Source organism: Anopheles ziemanni, chromosome X (genome assembly GCF_943734765.1).
Source record: "Anopheles ziemanni chromosome X, idAnoZiCoDA_A2_x.2, whole genome shotgun sequence".
Lineage (NCBI taxonomy): Eukaryota > Metazoa > Arthropoda > Insecta > Diptera > Culicidae > Anopheles > Anopheles ziemanni.
Window position 1 is genome coordinate 4,641,611 of NC_080707.1, and position 11,033 is coordinate 4,652,643.

At 54.6% G+C, this 11,033-nt stretch overlaps 1 protein-coding gene across 1 annotated transcript; it reads left to right on the forward strand.

Moving 5' to 3' along the window:
- The first annotated feature begins 298 nt into the window (after positions 1-298).
- LOC131290608 (rapamycin-insensitive companion of mTOR) lies at positions 299-9,492 on the forward strand. Its single transcript, XM_058319769.1, has 6 exons — positions 299-601; positions 2,020-4,124; positions 4,214-4,402; positions 5,300-7,143; positions 7,217-7,308; positions 7,946-9,492. The coding sequence occupies exons 1-6, from the start codon at positions 556-558 to the stop codon at positions 9,490-9,492; spliced, it is 5,823 nt and encodes a 1,940-aa protein (XP_058175752.1). The 5' UTR covers positions 299-555.
- Positions 9,493-11,033: the final 1,541 nt, after the last annotated feature.

The following is an 11,033-nucleotide window of genomic DNA, read 5'->3' on the forward strand; positions in this document are numbered from 1 at the left end:
TCTTCGCTGTGATTGTTGACAGCTAGTGAGGGCAGAGTGGAAGCGGGGTAGGCATCAGAACGGATCCCTTTAAGTACGCCAAGATCGTTACTTCCTGTGTTCCCTTGGCCCATCAGCTGCACTTCCTGGTCGTGAGCCGTGCGGTGGAGAAGGTCGTGTGGGACGGCGGGTTGTTGGCCCACGAGCGTGTGTGCATTTTCATCCGTGCGTGTGTGTGTTTGTGCGCGCGCGCGTGTGTGTATGCGAGTGGCGATCGCTTCCCCATTCCGCAGAGCCGTCCCCTGCCGACGACAATCAAAACATTCGCTTCCTAGTTGGGGGAAAAGACTCAAATATCAATCGTCGCTCAAAACCAACTCAACCGTCAACCATCAACGCAAGCAAACAGTAGGGAACAGTTTTCCCGGAGGTGGTACCTGACTCACGATACGGCGATAGGTGCGAGGCCAACCATCGAACTTCCCTGCCACGAACAACAACGGCAGCGGCCAGTAGCGGCGCCAGGCAGGAAGGAGTCCGCAGGCAAGGGCTGCATACATCCGAAGCGAGCCAAAAATGGCCATGTCCAGCTGGATGATTCGCCGAAGCATTCGACAGAGGAGTAAGAATCGTTACATTTAGATTTAGAAAGGGGATGATGTGAGGGGGGTGTGGTTGGCTGTGTCTTTCCATGCTTTTATACAGGGGGCGGCAATGCATGGCCCATCAGATTTTCATTTCAGTAAAATTTACAATACGAAAGACGATTTTTGAAAAGAATAAAACCATCCGCAACCTCAAACATCAAACAAGGATAGGCTCGGGTAATATGCTATGAAATACGCAACTTCCTTTGGATATGTGTTTCGCTAAGTTTTCTTTAACTTTCTAAGCTTATTATAGCTTCAACACAGCAGGCAAAGATTATTACTCTAGCTAGCACATGATTCATGTTTTATGGTTTTTTTTGTATTGCATCTTTTTAGAACACGCGTTAGCAGACTATCAAAATTGAGCAGCCATGGCAGTCAATGTGAATGCACATCAACATTTTTTACCCATGCAACAGTCAACCGAGCACTAAAAATTTGCAGTTTTTTATTCTAAAAAACATGTTGCAGCGAACAATTTTCACCAGGACAGCCTGCATCAACCTTTAATTCCTTTAGGAACTTATGTGGCATTGTCTAGGGCACGTAGATGTTCCACAGTAAATGATATCAAATTTAAGGTCTGATTTAATGACTGAATGTGTACAAAAAGACACCCTCGTTATGATAAAAAATCCCAATAGAGAGATAGAATAGATGGATTTCTCATTAATATCGTACGATAAAATCGATTCAGATCACTAACACCAGCCTTAATATGAATAAGTAATAATTCAGGAGAAACGCATGATCTTGTATCACTTTTGCATAGCGCTCTCCGACTTTGAAAATTAATAAGCTTCAACATTACATGAATGCTTCATTTATGGTTTCGCTGCATAATTTTTTTCACACTCTGGCCCATTTTTGAGAAATGTTTACCGACCCCTGCTTTAATGGTATCACCAACTCTCTCCCTCTCTGACAGGCGCAAATAGATTTAGAGTCCCAATGGAGGAGGAATGATGTTGATCCGCAATTCAGCTGTGTCCCCGCGGGGGGTGGGAGGGACGGGTATAAAAGGGTAGATAGTAGGGGGGGGGTCACCGTAAGCAGACTGGGAGGATTTTGGCCGCCAGACGGGTGGCCGCGCGGACAGGCGAAGGTTGTTTTTCGACAGTCAGACGTTTGTTTTGCTGCTTGACCGCTCGCGGGGATTGTACGTGATAAAAATAAGCACCGCAGAGTGGTTTGGGGTGGTTTTTCTTCTCTCATTTGTTGTTGTATGGAGGGAGGGGGGGGGGGGGGGGGGGAGCTTACGGCGGTGGTGGTGATGATGTAGGTTGAATAAAAATACACATAAACCACATGTACGCGGATATCGAGTGTGGCGAGTGTCGCCCAGCCCGAATGCGCCATTGGTAACCCGTTTTGTTTTGTTTTGCCACAGGTCGTCCACCGCCCGAGGACTGCTATCGGCTCGATACGGGCAAGACGCTGCGGGAGAATGCGGTCGACATCTACGGCGGGCTGTACGCGTGGCACACGAGCGTCAACAAGCGGCTCAGCCTGCTCAATGGGCTGGTGCTGCTGCTCGACCGGTGGAAGCGTGACGCGGGCCTGGGCAGCGGAATGTCCCTCGACCTGGACTCGTCGGCCGATTCGGCCTCGGGCACGTCGGCGGCCCGGCGTCGGACCGCCTCGCTGTTGGCGCTCGAGCGTTACAGCAGCCTTGGGTACAGCATCGAGCAGTGGGTGTGCTGCGTTAGCCGGAGTCTCGTCCACCCGCTGCCCCAGATTCGCGCGGGCGCTCTGCGGGCCCTCCGTCGGTTGCTGCTCGCGCCGGAGGATCTGCGCGCGCTGAACCGACTGCAGCTGGCGCACCTAGTGTGCCGCAGCCTGGACGTGATGCTGCGCAACGGCGAGGAGCGCGTGCAGGCGCTGAAGCTGGTGCGCCGGATGCTGGTGGTCGCACCGGACGAGCTGAGTGCGGCCATCGTGCGCTGTCTGGTGGCGCTCGGGGAGAGTGGTAGCGGTGGCGCGTACGGAGCCGACGGTACGGCCGGCGGTGCCGGTGGTGTGGCTGGAGGAGCCGGAGGTGTTGGGGGCGGCAAATCGACGATGGGAGGCGCGGGAGAGGATCGACTGTTGCGCTGTTGCCTGGCGACGCTGTGCGAGATTGGCGTGCTGAATCCGATGCTGCTGATCGAGTGTGGCGGTGTCGGCGTTATTACGCGCAGCGTGCTCGAATGCCACAGTCCGCGCATCGCCGAGAGCCTGTGCGGGGTGCTGCTGTACCTGCTGGAGTGGCCTCGGACGCGCGAGATCGCCGCCGTGCGGTTGGACTGCTTCGCCGCGCCGTACTGCGACTTTACGTACCGCGTCGGCATCATGGACCGGAACAAGGATGCGCGCGACCTGCGCTTCACCTGCAGCCGGCTGGCGCTGCTCTCCGTGCTGCGGTCGTGGGCCGGCACGGTGGAGTTCTGCAACCCGCACCGTCCGTCCGGCCTGAAGGCGCTCATCGAGATCCTGTACCTGAACCAGCTCGAGATCCGCAAGGCGGTGCTGGACCTACTCTACGAGCTGATGGGCCTCCCGCAGCCCGTCTGGACGGACGAGTACTCGGTAGCGATGTCGGTGGTCGACCCGGCCGAATATCAGGACTCGTGGCGCCTGCACGAGGGTTTCGTGGCGGCCGAGGGTACGGCCATCCTCCCGAGCCTGGCCAGCACCGTGCCCAACCTGTGCGAGATTCACCTCGCCCTCCTGCTGTACTGCTTCGTCGACAATGGACTGCTGAACGCGCTCATCGAGGTGATCGTCTCGAGCGACACGTTCATCTCCGTGCGCGCTACCATCCTGCTGGCCAAGATCACGCACCAGCTACACTGCCTCCTACCGGCGGAGATATGCGCCAGTACACCGGCCGCTCCGCTTCCCGCCCTCGTGGCACGCGCCATCCAGGGCAACCACCAGGCACGGGCCGCCATCTCGGCGATACAGCAATTTCACCTGATGCTGCGCAACCGGCCCGCCTCGTGCAGTCTCTACCTCGACAGTATCATCCAGAGCGGGGCGCTCATCAATACGCGCGAATTTCGCCGCGAGCTCAGCTCGACCGGTGGCGACCAACGGGGGGCGGCGGGTGCGGTGCCACCGATCTTCAAGTACGGCACCCTCGACGGGCTCAAGCGGGTGCGGCACGACTCGAGCGGTTCGTCCACCGGTGGCGCCGGTGGCTTCCTCGGCCAGGCCAGCGTTTTCGACTGGAGCTGGACGGGCAGCGGGCAAGGCGGGTCCGGCTTCGAGCGCGAGCTCGTGCGGAGCAACAGTAGCGCCGGCGGGGTACCCGGTGTCAGTTCCGGCGCTACCGGACCTTCACAGACCGGCGGATCCGGCAGTGGTACGCTCAAGCGCTCGGCAAAGCGCAACAAGCTGCTACAGCTCTGGGACAACATTAAGGAAGGCGACCGGCTCATCCACGACTCGAACGTACTCGCCGTTAAGGACGCCAACATGTGGGACTGGCAGATTGTCATCACGATTCTGCGTGTAAGCCAAACAACCCGTTTTTGCCTTCAAATCATAACAACTAATTTTCCCTCCCTCTCCCTCTCTCACACACATACACACACGCACAGTCGGACCTGCTCGGGATGAAGCTGGACGAGCAGAACAGCCGGTTCGTACGCCGCATCGTCGACTACTTTAAGCCGAGCAACAATCGCTTCTCGCACCAGGATCTCTCGCATCTGTACAGCAGCCGGCAGCTGCCAGCGTACGTCACGGCCGGTCTCGAGCTGATCGACGCGATGCTCCAGTCGTCGGAGGTAACCAACCACCGGTTGTGCTACGAATTACTGAATGCTGATAGTTTTCATTCACATCCTGCGAAGGGAACATTTTGTCTATCTATAACTGTTGAAATATTGCACATCTATGAACAAACATTCGTCTCTCAATCTTTTAACATTAAGGAAACATTTACTTTAATTTATATGGTTAAACAAGCTGACCCAACGAACTTCGCCTCGTCCAATATCCATACCACGCTAATATTGAAATAACAAGGAAAAGAAGCCCCTTATGTTCGGTGATGTCGACACATATCAATAACAACAGACCCATCTTTAAGACACGGCATATCAGCCAAATCCAAAGAATGTATTGCATCAATTAGTTAAAGGGTACGCGAAACGAATCATAATCGCATGCGTAATCTTGTCAGAATGTAAACAAACCTTCATTCTATCGCACTTTAATCGCATATTTATCGAAATTCTGTGACTATTTAGCATAGTTTTTGTATTTTCAACAATACACAACAAAATAACAGCTGTAGCTTTTAAAAAAAACTTCAACTTTTACCAAATTGCAAAACGTAAACAAAGCACAGATGACGCTTGGCCCGAATTACGCTTCGTTCACTGTACACTTAATATTAATTCTGTGATAGCAATGTACAACAATGTATTAATGTGGGTTTCGAAGTGGTTCCAACACGGCGCAGCTATAATATAAATATAACGGACGATGGAAAAACACATTCACGATGAAAAAAGGCGGTACGAAAAGGCTCCTCTTGTGAAGGGGTTAAAATTAATGCTTTAAAGACAATGAAATCATTCAAATTGAGAGAAAAAAGACGCTAGGGACATGTTAGTTCTATTGGAATAGTGATTGATTTAGTCTGAAATGTTTCATGCAATGTTTCCTATACTCCACAGCTCGAATGCATGCGCCTGCTCACGGACCTGTTCACCGACATCAGCCGGCAGCTGCTGGCCATACACGCGGGCAAGTCGGCGCACGAGTGCCTGTTCAGCCCGCAGCACATGACCGGCACCATGTGCCAGCAGTACTTCCTCTTCATCGGCCGCATGTGCCGGACGGAGCGCGGGCTGGAGATACTGCGCAACACGGACGTGTTCAAGGAGCTGTCGACGATCGTGCTGAAGACGAACCACCTGTGCTACGTGAAGCTGATCGTGTCCGGGCTCGACTACAGCCTCGAGGGCGAACCGCGGGCGATCTTCGCGAAGGCGCTGCTGCGCCACCCGTCGCCCAAGGCGCGCCTGTACGCGACGCAGATGCTGCGTGTGCTGCTGCGGGCTCGGCTGCGCAACTTCGAGGTGTGGGGCATCCAGCTGATGCTGAAGCTGGTGGCGGCGCTGCAGGGCGTCGAGGGCCAGTCGACGCGGTGTGTCCAGCTGGCGGCGCTAGAGCTGCTGGAGGAGGCGTGCTACGAGCGAACGTACCTGGAGGAGCTGGCCCACTTCTGGCCGCGGCTCGATCGGCTCGGCGATCGAGGGAAGATGGTGATGATGCGGTTCTACTCGATCCCGCGAGGGCTCAACCATCCTGAGGCGCATCCGGTGCACGAACTCGAGCGCTGGGTGGACACACTGAACGAGCGCTACGTGCTGCTCGTCGAGGCGGACACGCACGCGCACCTGACGCAGCACATCCGCACCGAGGACGGCACGTACAGCAGGCGGCATGTGGCGAGCGGCGCTCCGAGCGAAAACGCCACCGCCGGCGCACCGAACCTGCTGCCGCATCTGTACGGCCAGCTTGCGCAGACGACGCAGGGTTTCACGCAGCTGCTGCGTTACGGTCAGCTGCCGGAGCTGGCGGAGCGGGTGCGTGACGGGCGGTGCCGCAATGAGCAGGACAGCCTGCGGCTGAAGGCAGCCCTGTGGGCGCTGTGCCACGCCTGCACGAGCAAGGAGTCGGTCGAGTACATGGGCACCCACTATCCGTGGCTGTTGGCGCGCCTGGTGCAACTCGTACGCACGGCCGACGTGTACTCGATCCGTGCGACCGCCCTGCACGGGATTTGTCTGATCGCCAGCACCGCGCAAGGGGCCGACGCGTTGCAGGCGCTCGACTGGGTGACGTCCCGGCACGACCGCAGCATCCACTGGCCGCTGAACGAACCGACCGATTGGTGCAGCGACCAGGACCGCTCCTCCACCCACGACGATACGACCGGCGGTGAGCTGGAACACTCGCACCGCCGCCACAGCTGTGCCTCGACGGGTGATGAAAGCACCGGCACGGCGACAACCACCACCACCACCAGCTCCTCGCTGCCCACATCCACCTTCGCCGGGCTGGCGACGCGGATGCGGACACTCTCGGCCGACGGTTCGTCGCCACCGCCCTCGCCCGGCTTAGCACGCCGCACGATCGCACCACCCGCCTTTCAGCTCTCGCCCATACTGAGCTCCTCCAACCTCGCACCCGGTACGGGCGAGCGACGCGAAAAACATCCACCCGCCGAGGGTCCCGGCCACCGGAAGCACCGAACCATGAGCCGGCTCCGGCGGCCCCTGCTGTCCCGCTCGTCCGAGGAAGACCTGGAGGACGCGCTGCTGTCGCTCGACGCCGACCGGTCGCTGTTTTCCTCCTTCCGGTCGCAGCTGTCGGGCAAGCAGACGCAGTACGGTGGCTTGCCGTCCTCCATGGGCACCTCCGCCATGATGACGTCCTCGTTCGACGAGCGGCTCGAGCTCAGCTGGAAGCTCCACAGTCTCGACCGCAAGCTGCACCGGCTCAGTATGAAGTAGTAAGTCCCTGCGCGTCCAGCGTCGTTTGCCAACTGTCTAACGCCTTCCTTTTCCTTTCTCCTACTCGCACAGCCATCAGTACAGCGAGGAAGGTAGCAGTGACGGACGCTCCACTAGATACCTGATGCCGACGAAACCCAACACCTCCGGTCCCTGTTTTATCGGTCAGTAGTATTAGTAGTATTATTGCTACATTTAATCAATGCATTTTAATGAGATATGAAGAGTGTTTTTCATCACAATTTCAAATCATCATAAGGCTTTGAAAAGTAAAGCCCTTGTTTGAAGGTTTTTGTCAGTGTTCTGTAAATAGTTTACAACCTTTTAAGTACTTTTATTGTTTTTTGTCAAATTTTAAGACTTCTAAAACTGGGGAAAAGCCTTAAATTAGGTTGGCTTTTTATCAAATCTCACATCATCAACCTTTATTTTTATTGTAAGATGACCTCATTTCAAGCTATAGTTTTGTTAACATTGGCATTTTTTGGTCAAATTGATAAAACCAATCAACTTTATTCCTTGTTTCATCGATTTATGTGATTAAAAAGAGTATATTTCATTCCTTTCAGTAGTGTGACTTATTTCAACCAGAAAGTACCAATAATTTGCATCTTTTGTGTAAATAGAACAATAGTTAAGTGTCTCATAAATCATCAAAAAATGATTCTACTGCACACTGTATGTTTGTTATATTTATTGGTTTCGGTTACCATTGTATCGATAAGTTATGACAAGAAACAGTTAATGTATTTGAGAGGAAGAAACTTTAACCAACTTCAATTCCGTGTCGTTTCGCCGTAGGTATTTGCTTCCCGCGGGAACTCATGGACCTGTTCCCGGAGCCGGAGGTGCGCCGTACGCACGTGCGTAGCTTTCTGGCGCCCGGCACCGAACGCCGCTCACCGTCGGCCCGCTCGACCAGCGAGAAGCCAGCGACGGTGGACCAGCAGACCGGTGTAAGCAGCTGCTCCCGCTCGACCGCCGCCGACGAAGTGGACGAGGGTGTGATGGCGGACTACGAGCAGGAATCGAAGAGCGCGAATGCGAGCGCCCTGCAGGTGTCGCTCAGCACGACCGGTAGCTCCTCGTCGACCGGGACGGGCCTGTTGGAGGAGGAGGACGAGCACTGGTGGACGCACTCGAAGCACATCCGCGCCCAGTGTCTGCACTGCTGCCGGACCAGCCATCCCGCCGAGGAACGGTGGACCGACGGTGACGACGAGGTGGCGAGCGGTGCGGACTACGCCGACGACGATGGCTACGAGGAGCGCGAGGGCGTGAAGCGACCGCCATCGGTGCGCCAGCTGGCGGACGAGCTGATCGCCAACAGCGTGCTGCGGCACGTGCAGCGCATGGCAAACCCGGTCTGGAGCAAGCAGTCCCGCAGCGTCCTGCTGGACATCAAGCAGTCACACCCGGGCGCCTTCCAGGACGTGTGCCTCTACTCGGAGGTGTGCCGGCTGCTCGGGTGCAACACGTACCGGCTCGGATCACGCCGTTTTCTGCAGGAGCTGTTTTTCGACCTCGACTTCGGTCGCACTGGTGGCGCGTCGGGACGGGACGACAAGGACGGCCCGTCGCGGCGTCAACCTATCGGTGACCACTCTGGCTCGGACGGCGACCGCTACAGCGTGCAGCTGCACATCCAAACGCAGAATCTTACCCAAGCGACGGCGCCGACGACGACAACGACGACGACCACACCGACGACGGTGATTGGAAAGAAGGGTTCCGCCGGGGCGGGAGGGGGCGCGGGTTGTCCATCGTTTCTACTGCGATCACCTCCATTGCCGAGCGTGCACGAGGCGAGCGTCGAGAATCTGGACGAAATGTCCTCCACGCCGAAAAAGGCGTCGACCGGGCGGATGGTGGAGGCCCCGGTAGGGGACCGTTCGTGGCACCGGCGGCAGAACAGCAGCGACGACGGTGGGGCACGGCTACGCACCGCCCTCGGATCGCCCTCGGCTGCGTCGGAGAACCGACCCCGGTCAACCGGTGCCACCGGACCGGCCAGCTTGCCCCCCGTCAGCGGGCGGCCCCGCTTCAACACGCTCGAGCTGGACCTAAGCTGCTCGCGCAACAAGTTCCCGATACGGGACCGCAGCAAGATCGACTACTCACCCACGACGCCGCCCGTCTCCGAGGCGATGTCACGCTCGGCCAGCAGCTCCTCGGCGTCGTTCGTCAGCTGGGGCAGTGCGAGCGTGAGCGCCAGTACGGTCACCAGCCCGACGCAGGCCCTCCCTCCGTCCGGTCCCGGTGCACTACCATCCGGTGGGCTTTTCTGCGAGCAGCGGCTCCGGCTGAAGTCATCCAAATCCGAGGCCACCCTCATGAAGAACAAGTAACGACGCAAACGTTGTCTTTCCATCTAGTCCCGGAAAGGTGGTGAAAAACAGAATAGGAACGACGCAAGGACCGGAAAGGACCAACCTCAAGGCGTTCCGTTGTTCCAATCCAAAGTTGTACGCGTTAGAAAAACCCCCCCTGACGGACGCGCTTACGCTACCTCCCGTCTCGCCCGTCGACACTCACGTTATTGTATTATACTCTAGACATGTAGGAATTACCTCTAAGTTGTCGCCACGCAATTGAACGGCCACTGACAGCGCGCTTTAATTTACGTCTTTAAATAACCTTTAAACAGAAACAACAAAAAAAAAGGCTGCGTGTTTGTGTGCGCTTTAACTATTGTAGAAAGGTATTTGTGTTAGGATTATCTTCACTAATTTAACGGTAACCAGTAGCTTGGGCGACATTCGATCGCGCCATTTATAAAACGCAAGTTTTTGTGTATGTTTATCATTGTAAGGTATTTATATACTTTTATATTCTTTTTATCTATCCTTAAGTACCGTTTCATTATCGGCTTAGGAGTTTATTTAGAGTATTTGTATGTTCAGCGGCGAACACACTGCAGCCTCCGCGTCCCGCTGCGGCCAGAATCGAATTTACAGGCAGGGCAGGGGCCAACCTCGGCACCGAAAAGCGAGCGAGCCGGGCGAAGCACAGACAGTTGGTAAAATGATTAGAGCGTTAAGATTGAATTGTGCAATATACAGCGAAGCCTGCGAGTGACGTGCAATCAGGATTAGCCTTTAACGAAACCAAACTGCCAGCCCGTTTCTTCTCATCGGGGAGGAGGAAATTTTAACCACTCTTATTTATTGCCGTAGGAGAAGGAAAAACGAATTTCGAAAGCCGGCTGCCGGTGGACCAAAAACGAAACAAAAAAACCAGGACGTTTATGTGCATATGCAACATATACGGGGCAGCGTCGCGCCGCTACCGACCGAGGGCTATGTTTAACCGAATTTGTATAACACCTTATTATAACAATCTTCAGTTTAGTCAGCTCACTGGATGTATATCCATCCCGTTACAGTTTATTTTATCCAAAGCAACGGAAAGGAGGAATGGCGAGGTTTCTCTGTATATAAAGGGGACAAAATAACACTGCGTATTCATCGATTGGCGAGAGCACGCCGCTGGGGGAGGGGGATATAATATTGTAATGTATTGTTGAATTAAATCTTGTATTAATTAAATAAACCATTGATGGAATTTTCTAAACGATCCCGGCAGTGGTTGTTTGTTAACTTTCGCAAAAAGTTAAACATTGTGCGACGTTGGTTGTAAAGTGGCTAGCGAAGCCAAGCAGAGCGGATTGATAGTTTCTTGCTTTTCGTACTGTTTAATAACACACAATTTGCGTTCAGCAAAGTAAACACACGTTAAACACACTGAGTGAGAGAAATGTGTAGTAATTTAAAACGAAGGACCCTTTCATTCATACAGCACATTGTTTAGGAAAGAGTTAACAAAATTATTCACTTGCTATTGTTAATTGAAGTTAATTACAGTCCACACGAGTATCCGTACAGGTAGT

Coding starts and splice junctions, on each gene's coding strand:
- LOC131290608 (XM_058319769.1), top strand. CDS start 556: ATGGCCATGTCCAGCTGGATGATTCGCCGAAGCATTCGACAGAGGA. Junction 7,144..7,216: donor CACCGGCTCAGTATGAAGTA/GTAAGTCCCTGC, acceptor CTACTCGCACAG/CCATCAGTACAGCGAGGAAG. Junction 7,309..7,945: donor CTCCGGTCCCTGTTTTATCG/GTCAGTAGTATT, acceptor GTTTCGCCGTAG/GTATTTGCTTCCCGCGGGAA.